The sequence below is a fragment of the Xenopus tropicalis genome, chromosome 5 (assembly GCF_000004195.4).
Source record: "Xenopus tropicalis strain Nigerian chromosome 5, UCB_Xtro_10.0, whole genome shotgun sequence".
Taxonomy (NCBI): domain Eukaryota; kingdom Metazoa; phylum Chordata; class Amphibia; order Anura; family Pipidae; genus Xenopus; species Xenopus tropicalis.
Window position 1 is genome coordinate 162,172,605 of NC_030681.2, and position 24,056 is coordinate 162,196,660.

Consider the following 24,056-nt stretch of genomic DNA (forward strand, 5'->3'; position numbering starts at 1 on the left):
GCGCGCCCCGGCGCTAGAGGCACACGGGGCCAATAAATAAGCAGCCAATGAGTGGACTGATTCAGCCTTACCAGTTGGTACAAGGTATCACGGAGTTCTGCCCACGCGTGGTACCCCTCCGCCTGGTTCAGTCCCTCTGCATTCACCATTTCCATGAAGATCCGCTTGTAGATGTTGAAGTTCTACAATAATGAACATGTTTCATTGAACCTTTCGGGGCAATAAAGGGGCAGAAATAGCAGCAGTTTGGGGTTCGCTCCCCAGTAACTATATGGTGCCAGGGCTGTGAGTAACCCCACTGAGAAGGGGCTGGTTTATATCTCCCTGTGGCACCTCATTGGTTCCCTGCCCTGCACACGGTGCCAATACTGGTGCCCTTACCTGCGGGTTGGCGGGGGCCCCGTGCTGAGCGTAAAGGCTCAAGGCTTTGGCCCAGTTGCCCTCGGTGATGAGATGGGAGGCGAATAGCGCCGCGTATTTATGGAGAACTTTGTAATTCTGCAAGCGGAAATGCAAGAGAGGAGCTCAGGTCTCATTGGTCAAATGGCAAGCGCCAGCACCAGGCCACACCCACCCAGCAGTGCCACACCCACCGTGCACTCCTCCTACCTGCTTGGCTGCCGTTTCAATGCATTTCTCCCACTGCCCCCGTTCTGCATACATTTCCAGTGCCGCCATGACATCAACGCCCACAAGCTGCCAGCAAATAGAGTTTTAGGGAGGGATTACAGAAGCCAGTGTGGGAGTTATGGGGAGGGGTTACACAGGCCAGTGTGGGAGTTATGGGGAGGGGATATACAGGCCAGTGTGGGAGTTATGGGGAGGGGTTACACAGGCCAGTGTGGGAGTTATGGGGAGGGGTTACACAGGCCAGTGTGGGAGTTATGGGGAGGGGTTACACAGGCCAGTGTGGGAGTTATGGGGAGGGGTTATACAGGCCAGTGTGGGAGTTATGGGGAGGGGTTATACAGGCCAGTGTGGGAGTTATGGGGAGGGGTTACACAGGCCAGTGTGGGAGTTATGGGGAGGGGATATACAGGCCAGTGTGGGAGTTATGGGGAGGGGATATACAGGCCAGTGTGGGAGTTATGGGGAGGGGATATACAGGCCAGTGTGGGAGTTATGGGGAGGGGTTACACAGGCCAGTGTGGGAGTTACGGGGAGGGGTTACACAGGCCAGTGTGGGAGTTATGGGGAGGGGATATACAGGCCAGTGTGGGAGTTATGGGGAGGGGTTATACAGGCCAGTGTGGGAGTTATGGGGAGGGGTTATACAGGCCAGTGTGGGAGTTATGGGGAGGGGTTACACAGGCCAGTGTGGGAGTTATGGGGAGGGGTTACACAGGCCAGTGTGGGAGTTACGGGGAGGGGTTACACAGGCCAGTGTGGGAGTTATGGGGAGGGGATATACAGGCCAGTGTGGGAGTTATGGGGAGGGGTTATACAGGCCAGTGTGGGAGTTATGGGGAGGGGTTATACAGGCCAGTGTGGGAGTTATGGGGAGGGGTTACACAGGCCAGTGTGGGAGTTATGGGGAGGGGTTACACAGGCCAGTGTGGGAGTTATGGGGAGGGGTTACACAGGCCAGTGTGGGAGTTACGGGGAGGGGTTATACAGGCCAGTGTGGGAGTTATGGGGAGGGGTTATACAGGCCAGTGTGGGAGTTATGGGGAGGGGATATACAGGCCAGTGTGGGAGTTATGGGGAGGGGTTACACAGGCCAGTGTGGGAGTTATGGGGAGGGGATATACAGGCCAGTGTGGGAGTTATGGGGAGGGGTTACACAGGCCAGTGTGGGAGTTATGGGGAGGGGTTATACAGGCCAGTGTGGGAGTTTTGGGGAGGGGGAGAAATAGAGGGTGGTTGTAGTTGGGGGTGGGGACTGGGGCCACTTGCGGGTTCCTCACCGATTCCACTTTGCCCTGGTTCTTGAGATATTCTTTGTACTGTCCGTCCACATAATCCTCGTACCTGTGTGTGACAGTGGGGCCATTAGGTACCAGTGTGCAATGCAGTGAGGTACCACAGGGGGCAGCAGAGGTACCACAGGGGGCAGCAGAGGTACCACAGGGGGCAGCAGAGGTACAAGGGGATATGCAGCTCACATACACACCTGGGGTCCAGCTCTTTGGCCACTCTCTTTGCTTTGTTCCACTCCTCCCCTTCTATAAAGGCATCGATCGCCTCCTTGATCAGGTCCATATTGAGGTACAGTTCCGCTGCCTTCATTCACAAGAGGGAGAGAGTTAGGGGCCCTAAACTGTGAGGCCCCCACAAAGCAGTTTTGGGGGTCGGATCCACCCCCCCAGACAGGAGAAAGAGAGCCTTGCCCCCTGTATTACAGGATATTCTCCTGCTGTTACTCATGGCACTGCCCTTACTAAGCATGGGCACCAGTAGTGATGGGCATTATGGGGCCCAATCCCAGCATCCCCCTTACCGCGCTGTGCTTGCTGACAGATACCAGCTGAGGTCCCACCGTACGGACTACTTCCAGTCGCTTGACCGGCGGAAGGAACTTGATGGCAATCTCACCCGCCTGCAGAAACGTGTTATAAATAAATAAGGATTACTTCCCCTTTAGTTCTCTACAGTGTTTCCACGGGGGCACAGGAAGGAGAGCTGCCTATTTCTTTCTGTAGCGGCATCTGTACCTGGGGGATCCCTGGACCAAATGATCATAAGAAATCCCTTTGCTGCCAGTGGGCAATGCTGATTGGCCAGGGCATCTCAGGCAAGTCAGTGGGCAGTGATGATTGGCCAGGGCATCTCTCAGGCAAGCCAGTGGGCAATGCTGATTGGCCAGGGCATCTCTCAGGCAAGCCAGTGGGCAGTGATGATTGGCCAGGGCATCTCTCAGGCAAGCCAGTGGGCAGTGATGATTGGCCAGAGCATCTCTCAGGCAAGCCAGTGGGCAATGCTGATTGGCCAGGGCATCTCTCAGGCAAGCCAGTGGGCAATGCTGATTGGCCAGGGCATCTCTCAGGCAAGCCAGTGGGCAGTGATGATTGGCCAGGGCATCTCTCAGGCAAGCCAGTGGGCAGTGATGATTGGCCAGGGCATCTCTCAGGCAAGCCAGTGGGCAGTGATGATTGGCCAGAGCATCTCTCAGGCAAGCCAGTGGGCAATGCTGATTGGCCAGGGCATCTCTCAGGCAAGCCAGTGGGCAGTGATGATTGGCCAGGGGATCTCTCAGGCAAGCCAGTGGGCAATGCTGATTGGCCAGGGCATCTCAGGCAAGTCAGTGGGCAGTGATGATTGGCCAGAGCATCTCTCAGGCAAGCCAGTGGGCAATGCTGATTGGCCAGGGCATCTCAGGCAAGTCAGTGGGCAGTGATGATTGGCCAGGGCATCTCTCAGGCAAGCCAGTGGGCAATGCTGATTGGCCAGGGCATCTCTCAGGCAAGCCAGTGGGCAATGCTGATTGGCCAGGACATCTGTCAGGCAAGCCAATGACATTAGAGTGCACCACTTTTTAAAGGGGAAATTAGCATTTGCCATGTCGCATATAGAATGAGTTTAACACATTAACTGCTGAACATTTTCAGTTCTGCTCTGCCCCTCCCCCTATAAAGTAAGTGCCCCCCCAACAAGTAAAACACAGAATATTTATGGGAACTGACATTTGAAGTTATTATCATACTGCTCATCACTCCATGCAGATGCCCCCATCCTATTGGTATTTGCCCCATGGTGATACCTTCATCCAGCACTTCTCCATCAGGGGCAGGTTGTCCGTGTCGCGCACTTTCAGGTAGCAATCGACCGCCCGCGTGTATTCGCCCGCCTGTTCCCACTCCCGCGCCTGCTCCAGCATGGCCTCCGTCCCCCTGGGGGGATTCACAAAGCGCAGGGTCACTGCACAGTTACTCACCCAACTATATGAAATGGCAACGTGCCCCCAGTATGGGACAGTAAGGATTGGCAGCACCTCACCTGGCACCTTTCTTTGTCACGTCCCTCTCGTACTCGAGCTGCAGCTGCTCCAGCCTCGCCGGGACGTATTCCTTGCAGATACGAATGGCGTCGCTCCACATGCCAGCCTCCTATGGTACAGAAATGCCATTGGTATGAGTGATGGGACTGCTGGGCACACAATGCCAGCCTCCTATGGTAGGGAAATGCCATTGGTATGAGTGATGGGACTGCTGGGCAAACAATGCCAGCCTCCTATGGTAGGGAAATGCCATTGGTATGAGTGATGGGACTGCTGGGCACACAATGCCAGCCTCCTATGGTAGGGAAATGCCATTGGTATGAGTGATGGGACTGCTGGGCACACAATGCCAGCCTCCTATGGTACAGAAATGCCATTGGTATGAGTGATGGGACTGCTGGGCACACAATGCCAGCCTCCTATGGTACAGAAATGCCATTGGTATGAGTGATGGGACTGCTGGGCACACAATGCCAGCCTCCTATGGTAGGGAAATGCCATTGGTATGAGTGATGGGACTGCTGGGCACAATGCCAGCCTCCTATGGTACAGAAATGCCATTGGTATGAGTGATGGGACTGCTGGGCACAATGCCAGCCTCCTATGGTACAGAAATGCCATTGGTATGAGTGATGGGACTGCTGGGCACACAATGCCAGCCTCCTATGGTACAGAAATGCCATTGGTATGAGTGATGGGACTGCTGGGCACACAATGCCAGCCTCCTATGGTAGGGAAATGCCATTGGTATGAGTGATGGGGACTGCTGGGCACACAATGCCAGCCTCCTATGGTAGGGAAATGCCATTGGTATGAGTGATGGGACTGCTGGGCACACAATGCCAGCCTCCTATGGTAGGGAAATGCCATTGGTATGAGTGATGGGACTGCTGGGCACACAATGCCAGCCTCCTATGGTAGGGAAATGCCATTGGTATGAGTGATGGGACTGCTGGGCACAATGCCAGCCTCCTATGGTAGGGAAATGCCATTGGTATGAGTGATGGGGACTGCTGGGCACACAATGCCAGCCTCCTATGGTAGGGAAATGCCATTGGTATGAGTGATGGGACTGCTGGGCACACAATGCCAGCCTCCTATGGTAGGGAAATGCCATTGGTATGAGTGATGGGACTGCTGGGCACACAATGCCAGCCTCCTATGGTAGGGAAATGCCATTGGTATGAGTGATGGGACTGCTGGGCACAATGCCAGCCTCCTATGGTAGGGAAATGCCATTGGTATGAGTGATGGGACTGCTGGGCACAATGCCAGCCTCCTATGGTAGGGAAATGCCATTGGTATGAGTGATGGGGACTGCTGGGCACACAATGCCAGCCTCCTATGGTAGAGAACTGCCATTGGTATGAGTGATGGGACTGCTGGGCACACAATGCCAGCCTCCTATGGTAGGGAACTGCCATTGGTATGAGTGATGGGACTGCTGGGCACACAATGCCAGCCTCCTATGGTACAGAAATGCCATTGGTATGAGTGATGGGACTGCTGGGCACACAATGCCAGCCTCCTATGGTAGGGAAATGCCATTGGTATGAGTGATGGGACTGCTGGGCACACAATGCCAGCCTCCTATGGTAGGGAAATGCCATTGGTATGAGTGATGGGACTGCTGGGCACACAATGCCAGCCTCCTATGGTAGGGAAATGCCATTGGTATGAGTGATGGGGACTGCTGGGCACACAATGCCAGCCTCCTATGGTAGAGAAATGCCATTGGTATGAGTGATGGGGACTGCTGGGCACAATGCCAGCCTCCTATGGTAGGGAAATGCCATTGATATGGGTGATGGGGACTGCTGGGCACAATGCCAGCCTCCTATGGTAGAGAAATGCCATTGGTATGAGTGATGGGACTGCTGGGCACAATGCCAGCCTCCTATGGTGGTAAATGCCATTGATATGAGTGATGGGGACTGCTGGGCACAATGCCAGCCTCCTATGGTAGAGAAATGCCATTGGTATGAGTGGTAGAGAAATGCCATTGGTATGAGTGATGGGACTGCTGGGCACACAATGCCAGCCTCCTATGGTAGGGAAATGCCATTGGTATGAGTGATGGGACTGCTGGGCACACAATGCCAGCCTCCTATGGTGGGAAATGCCATTGGTATGAGTGATGGGGACTGCTGGGCACACAATGCCAGCCTCCTATGGTGGGAAATGCCATTGGTATGAGTGATGGGACTGCTGGGCACAATGCCAGCCTATTACCTTATAGTAGCGCACCGCCAGTTCCGGTCTATGTGCCCGCAGTAAGAAAGCCTCTGCCTTCTGGTACTCCTTCTGCTCAAAGGCAAATCGGGCCTGTCCTTCCAGTACGTCCCCCACGCTGTCGGGATCATAGAGTTCGGCCACACGTTGGGCAGAGTCCCAGTCTTGGTTATGTACGTACCTGGGGCAGAGACAGGGCAAATGGGCACCCATGGTGGCAGCACCCGCTGAATATAATGCTAAATGTAACTTTATCTGATTAACCCGGTAACATAAAGGGCAGGTTTAATGGGACACTGGGATGCTGAGTTGGTACCTTATTTGCCCTTATCCCTTTGCCCATTTGCCTCCTTACCCCTCTGGGCACTTTCACGGCATTTCTTGGAAAATCTCCTTTACAAACGGCAGCAACTGCCCCTTTGCCCCTCTCTGTAACCAACTGAATAGACAAACCCCAACCCTGGCACCCACCCAACCCAAAAGAACAGACTGGACCCTCACATGAGTACGGCTTCCTTGGGCTTCTCAGCTTTAACGAATTCAGCCTCAGCCTCAGCAAACTTTCCCTGCAAAACAGCAATGCAATGGTCAGTCTCAGAGTCAGAACAGGGGGTGCAGGAGGGTAGGGCCGGCGCTAAGCAGGGAAGGCTCAGAGTCAGAACAGGAGGTGCAGGAGGGTAGGCTCAGAGTCAGAACAGGAGGTGCAGGAGGGTAGGGCTGGCGCTAAGCAGGGAAAGCTCAGAGTCAGAACAGGAGGTGCAGGAGGGTAGGGCTGGCACTAAGCAGGGAAGGCTCAGAGTCAGAACAGGAGGTGCAGGAGGGTAGGCTCAGAGTCAGAACAGGAGGTGCAGGAGGGTAGGGCTGGCGCTGAGCAGGGAAGGCTTAGAGTCAGAACAGGAGGTGCAGGAGGGTAGGGCTGGCGCTGAGCAGGGAAGGCTCAGAGTCAGAACAGGAGGTGCAGGAGGGTAAAGCCGGCGCTAAGCAGAGAAGGCTCAGAGTCAGAACAGGAGGTGCAGGAGGGAAGGCTCAGAGTCAGAACAGGAGGTGCAGGAGGGTAGGGCTGGCGCTAAGCAGGGAAGGCTCAGAGTCAGAACAGGAGGTGCAGGAGGTTAGGGCTGGCGCTAAGCAGGGAAGGCTCAGAGTCAGAACAGGAGGTGCAGGAGGGTAGGGCTGGCGCTAAGCAGGGAAGGCTCAGAGTCAGAACAGGAGGTGCAGGAGGGTAGGGCTGGCGCTAAGCAGGGAAGGCTCAGAGTCAGAACAGGAGGTGCAGGAGGGTAGGGCTGGCGCTAAGCAGGGAAGGCTCAGAGTCAGAACAGGAGGTGCAGGAGGGTAGGGCTGGTGCTAAGCAGGGAAGGCTCAGAGTCAGAACAGGAGGTGCAGGAGGGTAGGGCTGGCGCTAAGCAGGGAAGGCTCAGAGTCAGAACAGGAGGTGCAGGAGGGTAGGGCTGGCGCTAAGCAGGGAAGGCTCAGAGTCAGAACAGGAGGTGCAGGAGGGTAGGGCTGGCGCTAAGCAGGGAAGGCTCAGAGTCAGAACAGGAGGTGCAGGAGGGAAGGCTCAGAGTCAGAACAGGAGGTGCAGGAGGGTAGGGCCAGCGCTAAGCAGGGAAGGCTCAGAGTCAGAACAGGAGGTGCAGGAGGGTAGGGCTGGCGCTAAGCAGGGAAGGCTCAGAGTCAGAACAGGAGGTGCAGGAGGGTAGGCTCAGAGTCAGAACAGGAGGTGCAGGAGGGTAGGGCTGGCGCTAAGCAGGGAAGGCTCAGAGTCAGAACAGGAGGTGCAGGAGGGTAGGGCTGGCGCTAAGCAGGGAAGGCTCAGAGTCAGAACAGGAGGTGCAGGAGGGTAGGGCTGGCGCTAAGCAGGGAAGGCTCAGAGTCAGAACAGGAGGTGCAGGAGGGAAGGCTCAGAGTCAGAACAGGAGGTGCAGGAGGGTAGGGCTGGCGCTAAGCAGGGAAGGCTCAGAGTCAGAACAGGAGGTGCAGGAGGGTAGGGCTGGCGCTAAGCAGGGAAGGCTCAGAGTCAGAACAGGAGGTGCAGGAGGGTAGGGCCGGCGCTAAGCAGGGAAGGCTCAGAGTCAGAACAGGAGGTGCAGGAGGGAAGGCTCAGAGTCAGAACAGGAGGTGCAGGAGGGTAGGGCTGGCGCTAAGCAGGGAAAGCTCAGAGTCAGAACAGGAGGTGCAGGAGGGTAGGGCTGGCGCTAAGCAGGGAAGGCTCAGAGTCAGAACAGGAGGTGCAGGAGGGTAGGACTGGCGCTAAGCAGGGAAGGCTCAGAGTCAGAACAGGAGGTGCAGGAGGGTAGGGCTGGCGCTAAGCAGGGAAGGCTCAGAGTCAGAACAGGAGGTGCAGGAGGGAAGGCTCAGAGTCAGAACAGGAGGTGCAGGAGGGTAGGGCTGGCGCTAAGCAGGGAAGGCTCAGAGTCAGAACAGGAGGTGCAGGAGGGAAGGCTCAGAGTCAGAACAGGAGGTGCAGGAGGGTAGGGCTGGCGCTAAGCAGGGAAAGCTCAGAGTCAGAACAGGAGGTGCAGGAGGGTAGGGCCGGCGCTAAGCAGGGAAAAGTGAATATATAGGTGAGTAATTAGGAATATTACAGGAAAGGCAGGAATAAGCCTATGGGAAGTCTCACCTCATCCTCCAGGAATATGGCGCATTTCAGGTGAATCTCGGGGAGTTTGGGTTTCATGGCCAGGCGCGCCAGCTCAAAGGCAAAATCAAAGGTACTGAAATAGAGAAGAGAACGGACATTTCTCAGCAAACACTCAGTTTTGGCCCATAAAATGCAGTGAATTGTCCAGCACAGAGTTTTGGCCAATTCAGGAATTCCAAGTCTGTACAGAACATGGTGCAGCCCAACCCAGCCATCAGGGGGCGCTCTGGGGCTTTATAGGCTCAGTACTGCTCAGTGTGGCACTCCATGGTGGTCACATAGACCCCTTAGTTAGACACCAGCAGGGGCTGGTAATAGTCTCTGTATATTCCTGCCCTGTTACACTCACAAAGTGAATACGCTCTGTCCCATGAGAATGAGCCCCCTGCTGTGCTACAGAGACCCCATAGCCTGTATGAGAATGAGCCCCCCGCTGTGCTACAGAGACCCCATAGCCTGTATGAGAATGAGCCCCCCGCTGCGCTACAGAGACCCCATAGCCTGTATGAGAATGAGCCCCCCGCTGCGCTATAGAGACCCCATAGCCTGTATGAGAATGAGCCCCCCCGCTGCGCTATAGAGACCCCATAGCCTGTATGAGAATGAGCCCCCCGCTGCGCTATAGAGACCCCATAGCCTGTATGAGAATGAGCCCCCCGCTGCGCTACAGAGACCCCATAGCCTGTATGAGAATGAGCCCCCCGCTGCGCTACAGAGACCCCATAGCCTGTATCAGAATGAGCCCCCTGCTGCGCTAAAGAAACCCATAGCCTGTATGAGAATGAGCCCCCCGCTGCGCTACAGAGACCCCATAGCCTGTATGAGAATGAGCCCCCCGCTGCGCTACAGAGACCCCATAGCCTGTATGAGAATGAGCCCCCCGCTGCGCTACAGAGACCCCATAGCCTGTATCAGAATGAGCCCCCTGCTGCGCTACAGAAACCCCATAGCCTGTATGAGAATGAGCCCCCCGCTGCGCTACAGAGACCCCATAGCCTGTATGAGAATGAGCCCCCCGCTGCGCTACAGAGACCCCATAGCCTGTATGAGAATGAGCCCCCCGCTGCGCTACAGAGACCCCATAGCCTGTATGAGAATGAGCCCCCCGCTGCGCTACAGAGACCCCATAGCCTGTATGAGAATGAGCCCCCCGCTGCGCTACAGAGACCCCATAGCCTGTATGAGAATGAGCCCCCCGCTGCGCTACAGAGACCCCATAGCCTGTATGAGAATGAGCCCCCCGCTGCGCTACAGAAACCCCATAGCCTGTATGAGAATGAACCCCCCGCTGCGCTACAGAGACCCCATAGCCTGTATGAGAATGAGCCCCCTGCTGCGCTACAGAAACCCCATAGCCTGTATGAGAATGAGCCCCCCGCTGTGCTACAGAGACCCCATAGCCTGTATGAGAATGAGCCCCCCGCTGCGCTACAGAAACCCCATAGCCTGTATGAGAATGAGCCCCCCGCTGTGCTACAGAGACCCCATAGCCTGTATGAGAATGAGCCCCCCGCTGCGCTACAGAAACCCCATAGCCTGTATGAAAATGAGCCCCCCACTGTGCTACAGAGACCCCATAGCCTGTATGAGAATGAGCCCCGCGCTGCGCTACAGAGACCCCATAGCCTGTATCAGAATGAGCCCCCTGCTGCGCTACAGAGACCCCATAGCCTGTATGAGAATGAGCCCCCCCGCTGCGCTACAGAGACCCCATAGCCTGTATGAGAATGAGCCCCCCGCTGCGCTACAGAGACCCCATAGCCTGTATGAGAATGAGCCCCCCGCTGCGCTACAGAGACCCCATAGCCTGTATGAGAATGAGCCCCCCGCTGCGCTACAGAGACCCCATAGCCTGTATGAGAATGAGCCCCCCGCTGCGCTACAGAGACCCCATAGCCTGTATGAGAATGAGCCCCCCGCTGCGCTACAGAGACCCCATAGCCTGTATGAGAATGAGCCCCCCGCTGCGCTACAGAAACCCCATAGCCTGTATGAGAATGAGCCCCCCGCTGTGCTACAGAGACCCCATAGCCTGTATGAGAATGAGCCCCCCGCTGCGCTACAGAAACCCCATAGCCTATATGAGAATGAGCCCCCCACTGTGCTACAGAGACCCCATAGCCTGTATGAGAATGAGCCCCCCGCTGTGCTACAGAGACCCCATAGCCTGTATGAGAATGAGCCCCCCGCTGTGCTACAGAGACCCCATAGCCTGTATGAGAATGAGCCCCCTGCTGCGCTATAGAGACCCCATAGCCTGTATGAGAATGAGCCCCCTGCTGCGCCCCCATACGAGCCTATACCCCCCGCCCATATGAGCCTATACCCCCCGCCCATACTCACCAGTTCTCTGCCGCGTAGTCAATGGCCATCTCCACCAGGCTGAACTTGGAGAGTAGCTTCACTGCCGCCTCCCCCCCCAAACTCTTGGCCCACAAGTAGGCCACCTTCTTATGGGCATTGGCCGCTCCGTGGGATTTAGCCACCTGTTAGGGAAAGTCCATTGGCCGGAGGAATAAGAGGTTGGGAGGGAAGAGCAGCAGCGAGGGAAGGAAAAGGGGGGACACCGAGGGGAACAGACCCCAAGAGTCAGGGGAAGAATCATATGCAGAATTATAGAGGGAGAGAAATAAACGAGTGGAAATGTGGGAGGGAAACGTGAGGCAAAGGGGGAGGAGTTTGTAACAAAGAGGGAGGGGACTAAACGACTAAATATGTGGGAAATGGAGGGGTAGAAAGGAAGGGGCAGTTGGATAAACTCACCCTGTGCGCATCCTCCCACATGTCTGCCCCCCGGTACATGTTTACTGCGGCCTTCCAGTCACTGCCTTCCAGGTAATGGTACTCGGCCTCTTGGTAACTTCCCTCCGTCTCCAGCTCCTGTGTCGGGGTACAAACCCTCAGGGGTCAACCGTGTGGGGCAGGGGGGGAAGAAGCAGGGGGTATCAGGCCTTGTGGGGCAGGGGGGGGAAGAAGCAGGGGGTATCAGGCCTTGTGGGGCAGAGGGGGATGGACAGGGGAAGAAGCAGGGGGTATCAGGCCTTGTGGGGCAGAAGAGGGGGGCAGGGGAAGAAGCAGGGGGTATCAGGCCTTGTGGGGCAGGGGGGGATGGACAGGGGAAGAAGCAGGGGGTATCAGGCCTTGTGGGGCAGAAGAGGGGGGCAGGGGAAGAAGCAGGGGGTATCAGGCCTTGTGGGGCAGGGGGGGGAAGAAGCAGGGGGTATCAGGCCTTGTGGGGCAGAAGAGGAGGGACAGGGGAAGAAGCAGGGGTAGGAAGGCACTCACTTTGCCCAGGTGTAGGTGGGTGTCAGTCAGGAGATCTGGATGGAATTTCTGCACCAATCGGATCATGTCCTCGTACATCTTGTGCTTCTTGTACATCGTAATTGCGAGATCTGCTTCATCCACCGTGATGTACAGCCTGACGGGCAAACCAGATACATGTCTCTCCCTGTCACCGGCTGTCTCTCTCTGTCTCTTGTCTGGTAGCCGTGTGTGTCTGTCTGTCGGCTCCACTGACTGCGTGTCTGTCTGTCGGCTCTACTGACTGCGTGTCTGTCTGCTCCCTAGTTACTGGGTGTCCATCTATTGCCTATAGAGTGCCCATTGGTCAGTCTGTGGGTTCCCAGTCACTGAGAGTGCCCACTGGTTTATCTCTGGGTTCCCAGTCACTGAGAGTGCCCATTGGTCAGTCTGTGGGTTCCCAGTTACTGAGAGTGCCCATTGGTCAGTCTGTGGGATCCAAGTCACTGAGAGTGCCCATTGGTCGATCTGTGGGTTCCCAGTTATGAGAGTGCCCACTGGTCAGTCTGTGGGTTCCCAGTTACTGAGAGTGCCCATTGGTCAGTCTGTGGGATCCAAGTCACTGAGAGTGCCCATTGGTCGATCTGTGGGTTCCCAGTTATGAGAGTGCCCACTGGTCAGTCTGTGGGTTCCCAGTCACTGAGAGTGCCCATTGGTCAGTCTGTGGGTTCCCAGTCACTGAGAGTGCCCATTGGTCGGTCTGTGGGTTCCCAGTCACTGAGAGTGCCCACTGGTCAGTCTGTGGGTTCCCAGTCACTGAGAGTGCCCATTGGTCAGTCTGTGGGTTCCCAGTTACTGAGAGTGCCCATTGGTCGGTCTGTGGGTTCCCAGTTACTGAGAGTGCCCATTGGTCAGTCTGTGGGTTCCCAGTCACTGAGAGTGCCCATTGGTCTGTCTGTGGGTTCCCAGTTACTGAGAGTGCCCATTGGTCAGTCTGTGGGTTCCCAGTCACTGAGAGTGCCCACTGGTCAGTCTGTGGGTTCCCAGTTACTGAGAGTGCCCATTGGTCGGTCTGTGGGTTCCCAGTTACTAAGAGTGCCCATTGGTCAGTCTGTGGGTTCCCAGTTACTGAGAGTGCCCATTGGTCAGTCTGTGGGTTCCCAGTTACTGAGAGTGCCCATTGGTCAGTCTGTGGGTTCCCAGTTACTGAGAGTGCCCATTGGTCAGTCTGTGGGTTCCCAGTCACTGAGCTCGTGGCTCTCAGAGTGAGGAAGGACCCGTTACCTCTCGGCCTCCTTGTATTTGCCCTGTTTCTCCAGCTCCCGGGCTTGGCCTATGTACATCCCCGACACATCCTCGTGTTCCATGCATCTCACTGCCAGCTGGAAAGCACAGATACCGGCATTATCCTCCCGCCCCCTGGGGGCACCCACACTATATATATATATAATAACATGGCACCCAGTCTCCCCCTGCCCAGATATACAATACACAGAAATCCCCAGTCCTGGCCAAGAGCTATCGACCCTCCTCTCCAGCCTGGGGCTACCGACCCTCCTCCCACAATGGGAAGCCCCTCCCCAGCCTGGGGCTACAGACCCTCCTCCCACAATGGGAAGCCCCTCCCCAGCCTGGGGCTACAGACCCTCCTCCCACAATGGGAAGCCCCTCCCCAGCCTGGGGCTACAGACCCTCCTCCCACAATGGGAAGCCCCTCCCCAGCCTGGGGCTACAGACCCTCCTCCCACAATGGGAAGCCCCGCCCCAGCCTGGGGCTACAGACACTCCACCCACAATGGGAAGCCCCTCCCCAGCCTGGGGCTACAGACCCTCCTCCCACAATGGGAAGCCCCTCCCCAGCCTGGGGCTACAGACCCTCCTCCCACAATGGGAAGCCCCTCCCCAGCCTGGGGCTACAGACCCTCCTCCCACAATGGGAAGCCCCTCCCCAGCCTGGGGCTACAGACCCTCCTCCCACAATGGGAAGCCCCGCCCCAGCCTGGGGCTACAGACCCTCCTCCCACAATGGGAAGCCCCTCCCCAGCCTGGGGCTACAGACCCTCCTCCCACAATGGGAAGCCCCTCCCCAGCCTGGGGCTACAGACCCTCCTCCCACAATGGGAAGCCCCTCCCCAGCGTGGGGCTACAGACCCTCCTCCCACAATGGGAAGCCCCTCTCCAGCCTGGGGCTACAGACCCTCCTCCCACAATGGGAAGCCCCGCCCCAGCCTGGGGCTACAGACACTCCTCCCACAATGGGAAGCCCCTCCCCAGCCTGGGGCTACAGAACCCTGGACCCCTCTCCCACTGGGTAAGAGCCAAAGAGAAGCAATTCCCAGTCTCCTACCGAGTGTGCCAGCTCCCAGTGCCCGGCCTGTGTGTACATCTCAATGGCATCCTTGGTTCTGTCGGCCTTAATGTACAGATGCTCTGCCACCTGAAGGGAACAAATGTCAGTGTGAGGGACAGGGAGACTCTGGGTGGGTGAGGCTGGGTGCTGGGTCAGTGTGAGGGACAGGGAGACTCTGGGTGGGTGAGGCTGGGTGCTGGGTCAGTGTGAGGGACAGGGAGACTCTGGGTGGGTGAGGCTGGGTGCTGGGTCAGTGTGAGGGACAGGGAGACTCTGGGTGGGTGAGGCTGGGTGCTGGGTCAGTGTGAGGGACAGGGAGACTCTGGGTGGGTGAGGCTGGGGGCTGGGTCAGTGTGAGGGACAGGGAGATTCTGGGTGGGTGAGGCTGGGTGCTGGGTCAGTGTGAGGGACAGGGAGACTCTGGGTGGGTGAGGCTGGGTGCTGGGTCAGTGTGAGGGACAGGGAGACTCTGGGTGGGTGAGGCTGGGTGCTGGGTCAGTGTGAGGGACAGGGAGACTCTGGGTGGGTGAGGCTGGGTGCTGGGTCAGTGTGAGGGACAGGGAGACTCTGGGTGGGTGAGGCTGGGTGCTGGGTCAGTGTGAGGGACAGGGAGACTCTGGGTGGGTGAGGCTGGGGGCTGGGTCAGTGTGAGGGACAGGGAGATTCTGGGTGGGTGAGGCTGGGTGCTGGGTCAGTGTGAGGGACAGGGAGACTCTGGGTGGGTGAGGCTGGGTGCTGGGTCAGTGTGAGGGACAGGGAGACTCTGGGTGGGTGAGGCTGGGTGCTGGGTCAGTGTGAGGGACAGGGAGACTCTGGGTGGGTGAGGCTGGGTGCTGGGTCAGTGTGAGGGACAGGGAGACTCTGGGTGGGTGAGGCTGGGTGCTGGGTCAGTGTGAGGGACAGGGAGACTCTGGGTGGGTGAGGCTGGGTGCTGGGTCAGTGTGAGGGACAGGGAGACTCTGGGTGGGTGAGGCTGGGTGCTGGGTGGAAGGAGATGCTGTGCTATGATCAGTAAGTACCCACTCACACTCACCTCGTACTCCTTGAGGAGGGCATAATGCTGGGCAATTTTCAGGTAATAGCTGCGCGCAGTTTCTGGTGCCTGAAGTTCCACAATGTGCAGGGCTTTCTTCCACTGGCGGGCCCCAAGTGCTGCCTCTATGGCTTTCATGGAGCAGCTGGGGGGAATGGGGTGCAATCATTTACCCTAATCGGGACTTTGTGTACAAAATGTGAGGCATCTCCCTTCTGCCCCCCACTCCCAGAGGAACCCCGGTGCTTCTGCCCCCCACTCCCAGAGGAACCCCGGTGCTTCTGCCCCCACTCCAGGAGGAACCCCGGTGCTTCTGCCCCCCACTCCCAGAGGAACCCTGGTGCTTATGCCCCCCACTCCCAGAGGAACCCCGGTGCTTCTGCCCCCCACTCCCAGAGGAACCCCGGTGCTTCTGCCCCCGACTCCCAGAGGAACCCCGGTGCTTCTGCCCCCCACTCCCAGAGGAACCCCGGTGCTTCTGCCCCCCACTCCCAGAGGAACCCCGGTGCTTCTGCCCCCGACTCCCAGAGGAACCCCGGTGCTTCTGCCCCCCACTCCCAGAGGAACCCCGGTGCTTCTGCCCCCCACTCCCAGAGGAACCCCGGTGCTTCTGCCCCCCACTCCAGGAGGAACCCCGGTGCTTCTGCCCCCCACTCCCAGAGGAACCCCGGTGCTTCTGCCCCCCACTCCCAAAGGAACCCCGGTGCTTCTGCCCCCCACTCCCAGAGGAACCCCGGTGCTTCTGCCCCCCACTCCCAAAGGAACCCCGGTGCTTCTGCCCCCCACTCCCAGAGGAACCCCGGTGCTTCTGCCCCCCACTCCCAGAGGAACCCCGATGCTTCTGCCCCCCACTCCCAGAGGAACCCCGGTGCTTCTGCCCCCCACTCCCAGAGGAACCCCAGTGCTTCTGCCCCCCACTCCCAGAGGAACCCCGGTGCTTCTGCCCCCCACTCCCAGAGGAACCCCGGTGCTGATTTCCATTTGCCCCCCACTCCCAGAGGAACCCCGGTGCTGATTTCCATTTGCCCCCCACTCCCAGAGGAACCCCGGTGCTTCTGCCCCCCCCACTCCCAGAGGAACCCCGGTGCTTCTGCCCCCCACTCCCAGAGGAACCCCGGTGCTGATTTCCATTTGCCCCCCACTCCCAGAGGAACCCCGGTGCTGATTTCCATTTGCCCCCACTCCCAGAGGAACCCCGGTGCTGATTTCCATTTGCCCCCCACTCCCAGAGGAACCCTGGTGCTGATTTCCATTTGCCCCCCACTCCCAGAGGAACCCCGGTGCTGATTTCCATTTGCCCCCCACTCCCAGAGGAACCCCGGTGCTGATTTCCATTTGCCCCCCACTCCCAGAGGAACCCCGGTGCTGATTTCCATTTGCCCCCCACTCCCAGAGGAACCCCGGTGCTGATTTCCATTTGCCCCCCACTCCCAGAGGAACCCCGGTGCTGATTTCCATTTGCCCCCACTCCCAGAGGAACCCTGGTGCTGATTTCCATTTGCCCCCCACTCCCAGAGGAACCCCGGTGCTGATTTCCATTTGCCCCCCACTCCCAGAGGAACCCCGGTGCTGATTTCCATTTGCCCCCCACTCCCAGAGGAACCCCGGTGCTGATTTCCATTTGCCCCCCACTCCCAGAGGAACCCCGGTGCTGATTTCCATTTGCCCCCCACTCCCAGAGGAACCCCGGTGCTGATTTCCATTTGCCCCCCACTCCCAGAGGAACCCCGGTGCTGATTTTCCATTTGCCCCCCACTCCCAGAGGAACCCCGGTGCTGATTTCCATTTGCCCCCCACTCCCAGAGGAACCCCGGTGCTGATTTCCATTTGCCCCCCACTCCCAGAGGAACCCCAGTGCTGATTTCCATTTGCCCCCCACTCCCAGAGGAACCCCGGTGCTGATTTCCATTTGCCCCCCACTCCCAGAGGAACCCCGGTGCTGATTTCCATTTGCCCCCCACTCCCAGAGGAACCCCGGTGCTGATTTCCATTTGCCCCCCACTCCCAGAGGAACCCCGGTGCTGATTTCCATTTGCCCCCCCACTCCCAGAGGAACCCCAGTGCTGATATCCTTGAGTCCATAATGAAAACAAACCAAGGTAAAATGAATTAAATGGAGTGAAAGTGAAAGGAAGGGCCCATAATTCCTGTCGGAGCAGTAATACCCCTTGTGCCCCAGTCCCACCAACTCACCCAGCCTCAATGTAATGGTTAATTGCTGCATCTTGTTGCTTCTGTTGCACCAGGAAATCTCCCCACGACTCCTCCAGTTTCACCACTTCCCCGGGGAAGCTGCCCCGCGCGAGCTCAATGGCTGCAATAGACAGCGAGAAGGCAATGACTTCTCTTGCCTTATTATTAAAGGGAAACTATCCCCCCCAAACAATCTAGGTCTCTATAGAAATATATTGCATACACAGCTCATATGTAATACCTTGCTCCATCTAAATAAGCCATTTCCATATAAATATACTTGTTTAGCAGTATGTGCCATTGGGTAATCCTAAATAGGAAACTGCCATTATAAGTACTAAGGGCCGCCCCCTGGGATCATAGGAGTCACAGTGCACACAAACAAGTCAAGGCACACATACATGCTAGGCCCCATCAGCCAATGAATGGGCAGAGCTGCATTACTTCCTATCAGGTGATCTCTGAGGGAGCACACAGCTGCATTACTTCCTGTCAGGTGATCTCTGAGAGAGCACACAGCTGCATTACTTCCTGTCAGATGATCTCTGAGGGGGCACACAGCTGTATTACTTCCTGTCAGGTGATCTCTGAGTATTCATTCTGGGGTATAGTTTTCCTTTAAAGCCCCACACTCAGAGCGGGACTGACAGAAGGCAAAGGGGTGCAGAGAGACAAAGAGGGAAGGGAGGAGACAGTGGAAAGGAGAGAAGAAGAGAACACAGATATATAAGAAAAAAAAACAAAGAAAAAGGTGGAAAGGGGTTCAAAAGAGGGAAAGTCGAGGTCCCCAAGGGGGGTAGGGGGCACCACAGAGCAGCTAAGGGAAGGGAATGGTACCTTTCTGGAAGGCATTGTCCTTGCAGTAACACTCCAGGGCTCGGCGGGGGTTGTTTATCTTCTCAAAGAGATCTCCAGCCTGTAAGAGACAGCCATTACTGCTGCACGGACTCTATAGGGGCCCCAAGGGGAATACACACAGCAGGGGGCACAGGGGGCAGAAACATGAACCCCCCCCAAGTCCTACACTGAATCTTACCCTCTCATAGAACTCCCCCTTGATGAGAGCAGAGGTAACCCTCCCAATGAGCTCGGGGTCAGAGAGCAGCCTATCATGGGCCAAGCACAGCCGGGCAGCCTTAGTGGGGAGACCCGCTCTCAAATAGAGGTTCAGAGCCGTAATATAGTCCCCCTCCTGCTCAAACACCTCCCCCGCTCGCTCTTCCTGGTGAGTCTCGGTCAGGTACTGCAGGTGGCTCCGCCTCAGGGTCTCAAATTCGGGGTGCTCCTAGTGAGAAAAGGAATTATGGGAGGCGTTACTGACACAGGAGTCCCATCATGCCCTGCTCCCCCACCTGGGGTATAAGGAACGATCAGTGCAAGTGTAATACAAGGATTGGTACAAGGAGGATGACGAGGATAAGAGAAGGCTGGAAGATGATGAGAGACCCAGGACTTGGGCAAGTTAGAGCGCTAGAAGGTGAGTTAATGGGATGTGAGAATATTGCATTTCAGCTGCCTGCCCCTCGGGGGCGGTACCTTGGCTCCTGGCACAGCAATGAACTCCTCCCACCAGTGCAAGTCATGGTACATCTTCATCGCTTCAAGGACATCATTCTGCAAACAGAGCAGAGAAATGAGATGCATCCCCCCATGCACGGGCCCCCCGCTGTCTGTGCGCCGCCCCCCTGCTCACTCTCTATTGGGGGCGCTAGAGGACTTATTGGCGTTATCGGCATATCAACGCTTGTGTTACTTGCTATTGCTATTCTAAGTTAAAAAAGCCATTTTATAAGCCAAACTTATAAAAAAAAAAAAAAAAAACACCTGTAGCTGCCCCGGCTGGGGGCTCTCACCTGCTCCAGGTAGATCATCTCCGCCAGTTTGAAGTTCTCTTCCAGAACAGCCAGACGCGCACGAACCTGGTAATAATCAGTTCCATCTCCCCCCTGAAAGGAACAATGAGGCTCCATAAGCTCCAGTTGTGGCCCCGTATCTTATCTCCAACCAATCGATACTCACATATTCCTTAGCAGCCTCTTCAGCCATCCGATTGGTCTCCCGGAGGAACTTTGCTCTGGCCACATTGCCCAGCGCCGTGTAACTCCTGCACAACGGGAACGGGGAGGCTTCATGTCAACACAGATACCCTAACCTACCAGCAACGAGCCCCCCAGATACCCTCACCTACCAGCAACGAGCCCCCCAGATACCCTCACCTACCAGCAACGAGCCCCCCAGATACCCTCACCTACCAGCAACGAGCCCCCCAGATACCCTCACCTACCAGCAACGAGCCCCCCAGATACCCTAACCTACCAGCAACGAGCCCCCCAGATACCCTAACCTACCAGCAACGAGCCCCCCAGATACCCTAACCTACCAGCAACGAGCCCCCCAGATACCCTAACCTACCAGCAACGAGCCCCCCAGATACCCTAACCTACCAGCAACGAGCCCCCCAGATACCCTAACCTACCAGCAACGAGCCCCCCAGATACCCTAACCTACCAGCAACGAGCCCCCCAGATACCCTAACCTACCAGCAACGAGCCCCCCAGATACCCTAACCTACCAGCAACGAGCCCCCCAGATACCCTAACCTACCAGCAACGAGCCCCCCAGATACCCTAACCTACCAGCAACGAGCCCCCCAGATACCCTAACCTACCAGCAACGAGCCCCCCAGATACCCTAACCTACCAGCAACGAGCCCCCCAGATACCCTAACCTACCAGCAATGAGCCCCCCAGATACCCTAACCTACCAGCAACGAGCCCCCCAGATACCCTAACCTACCAACAACGACGGCAAGTGCCCCAGGCACCCCCTAATGTTGTAACAGAGATCCCTGCTCAGTACCCCACCTGTCAGCAATAAGGAGGTATCTGCCCTCCAGTGCCAGCTTGGCCAGGCGCCTCCACATTGCCTCTGTCTCTCTTGACATCTCCAGGGTCTCCAGAAACGCTGCGGCTCTGCAGGGGAAGATGGTGCCCATTACATGGCTAGTAATGCTCTGGGCTTATACAGGCACTGATACAAACCCAGTACATACAGCCCCCCCCCCCCCCCACTTCCCCCTTAAAGAAGAAGGAAAGGCATTTTGGCAAGTTACTGCCAATAGATTAGCCACAACAGTGCCACCTAGAGCCCTATATGTATTCTGCAGAAAGCTTTACCTGCCTGAGTAACAGCCCTAGCAGTTTCCTCTGTTTGAGTAAGATAGCAGCTGACATTTTAGCTTGGTCTCAGTAGCTACTTGCTGCAGCTCTGGCTGCTGGTAGTTCAGATTACGGCAGAGAGGGGAGGGGGAGAAAAGAAAAGGGAGGGGGAGAGAGTAGTGAGGGATTTCACTGAGACAGGGAGTCTGACACAGAGGAACATGTGACACAAAAGGAGACAAGAAATCCTGTGTTTCCTTTGACAGAGGACTCAGTGCAGTATTTCTGTGAGTGCTTATGGCTGTATTTACACAGACCTTTCTGATAAAGCTACTGAGATTGTACCTTTCCTTCTCCTTTAACTGCACCTTTGTTCCTGCTCAGGAGCTGCTGGACCCCCAGCATGAGCAGTACTGCCCCACTCACACATCTGGGGCAAACGGCCAAAGAGCAAATGCTGAAGCACCAAAGGGAAGTTGCTATAGGCAGAGAATAGAGCGACATGGCAGCTTCCTCCCCGGTACAGCACAGACAGATTACTGACTGGGTCACTCACCTGTAATAATCTCCATCATCTATGGCCGTCCCAAACTCTATCATCCCCTCGTCCAGTGTGTAAGAGATCGTATTAACCCCTTCAGTGACAATGACTTCTGTCTTTCCTTCCTTCCTCTCCAGATCCACAATGTCCCCCTGGGGCCACAATCAGACACAACATGAACATAAAAGGTTCCAATGATTGGAATATGGCATTGCTGCAAAGGCACTACACTGGAATATGGCATTGCCACAAAGGTACTACATTGGAATATGGCATTGCTGCAAAGGATCCATGTGACAGCTGTAGTCCCCAGTATTTCAGTATCAATAGGCGGGACCTAGAGAAGCCCCCCACAGTCAGAGAATTCACGGGTGCCAGCGAGGTGCTAGGCGCACTGTTAGTGTTTATGGGAAGCCCCTGTATCAGTATCCCTATCTATATACAGTGGTACAATCATACGATTGGGTGGGGCAGGGCGGGCAGCATCAGACTGGGGGGGTAGCACAGATTACCTTTAGGGGGAACATGGTGACTGTCTCTGGGGAGTCTATAGTGTACCAAACACAGAGATTACTCCTGTTCTGGGCCACCACCACGTCACTGCCTGGAACCCATTGCACGTAGGAGCAGTAATCTAGAATGGCCGTCTTCTTGCTGCTCTCAATGTCGTAGAGGTTTAACTGGTAAAGGAGAAGAATAAACGCTTAGATTGTTGGGTGAATCTGGGCAACACGCAGTGCAGGGTGAGGTGGTGCATCTGGCACAGGGGGAGATGGGTGCAGCAAGGCTGTATATATTATAGGGTGAAGTGGTGCATCTGGCACAGGGGGAGATGGGTGCAGCAAGGCTGTATATATTATAGGGTGAGGTGGTGCATCTGGCACAGGGGGTGATGGGTGCAGCAAGGCTGTATATATTATAGGGTGAGGTGGTGCATCTGGCACAGGGGGAGATGGGTGCAGCAAGGCTGTATATATTATAGGGTGAGGTGGTGCATCTGGCACAGGGGGTGATGGGTGCAGCAAGGCTGTATATATTATAGGGTGAGGTGGTGCATCTGGCACAGGGGGAGATGGGTGCAGCAAGGCTGTATATATTATAGGGTGAGGTGGTGCATCTGGCACAGGGGGAGATGGGTGCAGCAAGGCTGTATATATTATAGGGTGAGGTGGTGCATCTGGCACAGGGGGAGATGGGTGCAGCAAGGCTGTATATATTATAGGGTGAGGTGGTGCATCTGGCACAGGGGGTGATGGGTGCAGCAAGGCTGTATATATTATAGGGTGAGGTGGTGCATCTGGCACAGGGGGAGATGGGTGCAGCAAGGCTGTATATATTATAGGGTGAGGTGGTGCATCTGGCACAGGGGGAGATGGGTGCAGCAAGGCTGTATATATTATAGGGTGAGGTGGTGCATCTGGCACAGGGGGAGATGGGTGCAGCAAGGCTGTATATATTATAGGGTGAGGTGGTGCATCTGGCACAGGGGGAGATGGGTGCAGCAAGGCTGTATATATTATAGGGTGAGGTGGTGCATCTGGCAGAGGGGGAGGTGGTGCATCTGGGCAGGGTGCAGCACAGTACAATGTTGGTGTGTTAGTGCAAGACAGCGTGATGCTACCGTGAAAAGGGGATTTTGGACTCACCGGAAAATCTTTTTCTCATAGGCTGAATTGTCAGTGCAGACGTTAGGGGTTTTGTTTTCATTTACCCCCTGGAGGCAGGACAGAGAACTGAACCTGGTCCCTCCCACTGTATATATAGCTCCACCCTCTCCCATCAGTTCTGTTAGTAAGCTCAGTCAGTGGAGACAGTACAGATAGAAGGAAGGCCAAGAGACAACAGACAAAGGATAGTGAGAAAGAGGTCCCGTTGCCGTTGCACGTCTACCTCTGGGGCCCCCCACCTGAGAGTCAGTTGTTGGAAGACAGCCTTGTTGAGGGACCATTCTCCCTGGTCAATGGTTGTTTTGCTCAGATAGTCCCCTTCCCAATTCTGTACCCCTGGTATGTTTACTGCTGAGATACTCGGTACTGTGTGTTCTGCCCAGGTGAGTATTCCTGACACCCCCTGCATGGGCAATTTGCTGTGAGTGCCCCCTTGTTTGTTAACATACACCACCCCTGTCACGTTGTCGCACTGTACTCGGCCTGCCCGAGATTGTAGGACGGTTGACCAGCTTCCCAGTGCTGGTGCGATTGCTCGCAACTCTAACACATTGATGGGCAGGGGGCTCTCCTCCCTGGGGTGTGAGGTTTTGGTATACTGCCCCCCATCCCCTGAGGCTGGCATCCGTGGCCACTACTTCCCAGGTACTGCCTGCCCAGCTCCTTCCTTGCCCAAGATTGTCCATCCTCATCCACTAAAGGAGACTCTCCTTGGTTGCCTGGAAATAGGGATGATCTGTCGCAGTCCTGGTGGTGCCCGTTCCAGTGTTGCAGGAAGTTGCGCTGTAAGGGTCTGAGGTGAAATCTGGCAAAGGCTATGGCCTCCAGGGTTGATACGGGGAGTCCCAGGAGGCGCAAGCAGGCCTCTGCTGAGGTTCTTTCCTTGGCCCAAATGGGTTGTCGAAACTAATGGGTCAACCTTGTCCTGAGGTAAGGAATAGAATCGCCTGGCTCAGTGTGAGGGAACAACCAGCCATGTTGTGTCAGTACTTGGAGGCACAAGTCCGTGTCGTTGGGGCCTTTATCCAGGTACGGCATGACATGTCCCCCTAAGGATCTCAGGC

The 24,056-nt window shown here is 56.3% G+C and overlaps 1 protein-coding gene across 1 annotated transcript in view; it reads right to left on the reverse strand.

The window, feature by feature from the left end:
- The window catches only part of ift172 (intraflagellar transport 172), a 51,578-nt gene that overhangs the window by 14,858 nt on the left and 12,664 nt on the right, over nucleotides 1-24,056 (reverse strand). Inside the window, exons 16-41 of the mRNA XM_031901933.1 lie at nucleotides 21,838-22,005; nucleotides 21,341-21,477; nucleotides 20,491-20,598; nucleotides 19,646-19,730; nucleotides 19,480-19,572; nucleotides 19,163-19,240; nucleotides 18,663-18,911; nucleotides 18,464-18,542; nucleotides 17,627-17,747; nucleotides 15,434-15,578; nucleotides 14,398-14,487; nucleotides 13,335-13,432; nucleotides 12,093-12,228; nucleotides 11,571-11,687; nucleotides 11,151-11,293; nucleotides 8,787-8,880; nucleotides 6,671-6,735; nucleotides 6,170-6,350; nucleotides 3,937-4,046; nucleotides 3,701-3,830; nucleotides 2,441-2,539; nucleotides 2,114-2,223; nucleotides 1,908-1,971; nucleotides 610-696; nucleotides 382-498; nucleotides 72-182 (exon numbers count right to left, since the gene is read on the reverse strand). Coding sequence (XP_031757793.1) covers nucleotides 72-182; nucleotides 382-498; nucleotides 610-696; nucleotides 1,908-1,971; nucleotides 2,114-2,223; nucleotides 2,441-2,539; nucleotides 3,701-3,830; nucleotides 3,937-4,046; nucleotides 6,170-6,350; nucleotides 6,671-6,735; nucleotides 8,787-8,880; nucleotides 11,151-11,293; nucleotides 11,571-11,687; nucleotides 12,093-12,228; nucleotides 13,335-13,432; nucleotides 14,398-14,487; nucleotides 15,434-15,578; nucleotides 17,627-17,747; nucleotides 18,464-18,542; nucleotides 18,663-18,911; nucleotides 19,163-19,240; nucleotides 19,480-19,572; nucleotides 19,646-19,730; nucleotides 20,491-20,598; nucleotides 21,341-21,477; nucleotides 21,838-22,005 — 3,015 coding nt within the window. The remainder of the gene's footprint in view (nucleotides 1-71; nucleotides 183-381; nucleotides 499-609; nucleotides 697-1,907; nucleotides 1,972-2,113; nucleotides 2,224-2,440; nucleotides 2,540-3,700; nucleotides 3,831-3,936; nucleotides 4,047-6,169; nucleotides 6,351-6,670; nucleotides 6,736-8,786; nucleotides 8,881-11,150; nucleotides 11,294-11,570; nucleotides 11,688-12,092; nucleotides 12,229-13,334; nucleotides 13,433-14,397; nucleotides 14,488-15,433; nucleotides 15,579-17,626; nucleotides 17,748-18,463; nucleotides 18,543-18,662; nucleotides 18,912-19,162; nucleotides 19,241-19,479; nucleotides 19,573-19,645; nucleotides 19,731-20,490; nucleotides 20,599-21,340; nucleotides 21,478-21,837; nucleotides 22,006-24,056) is intronic.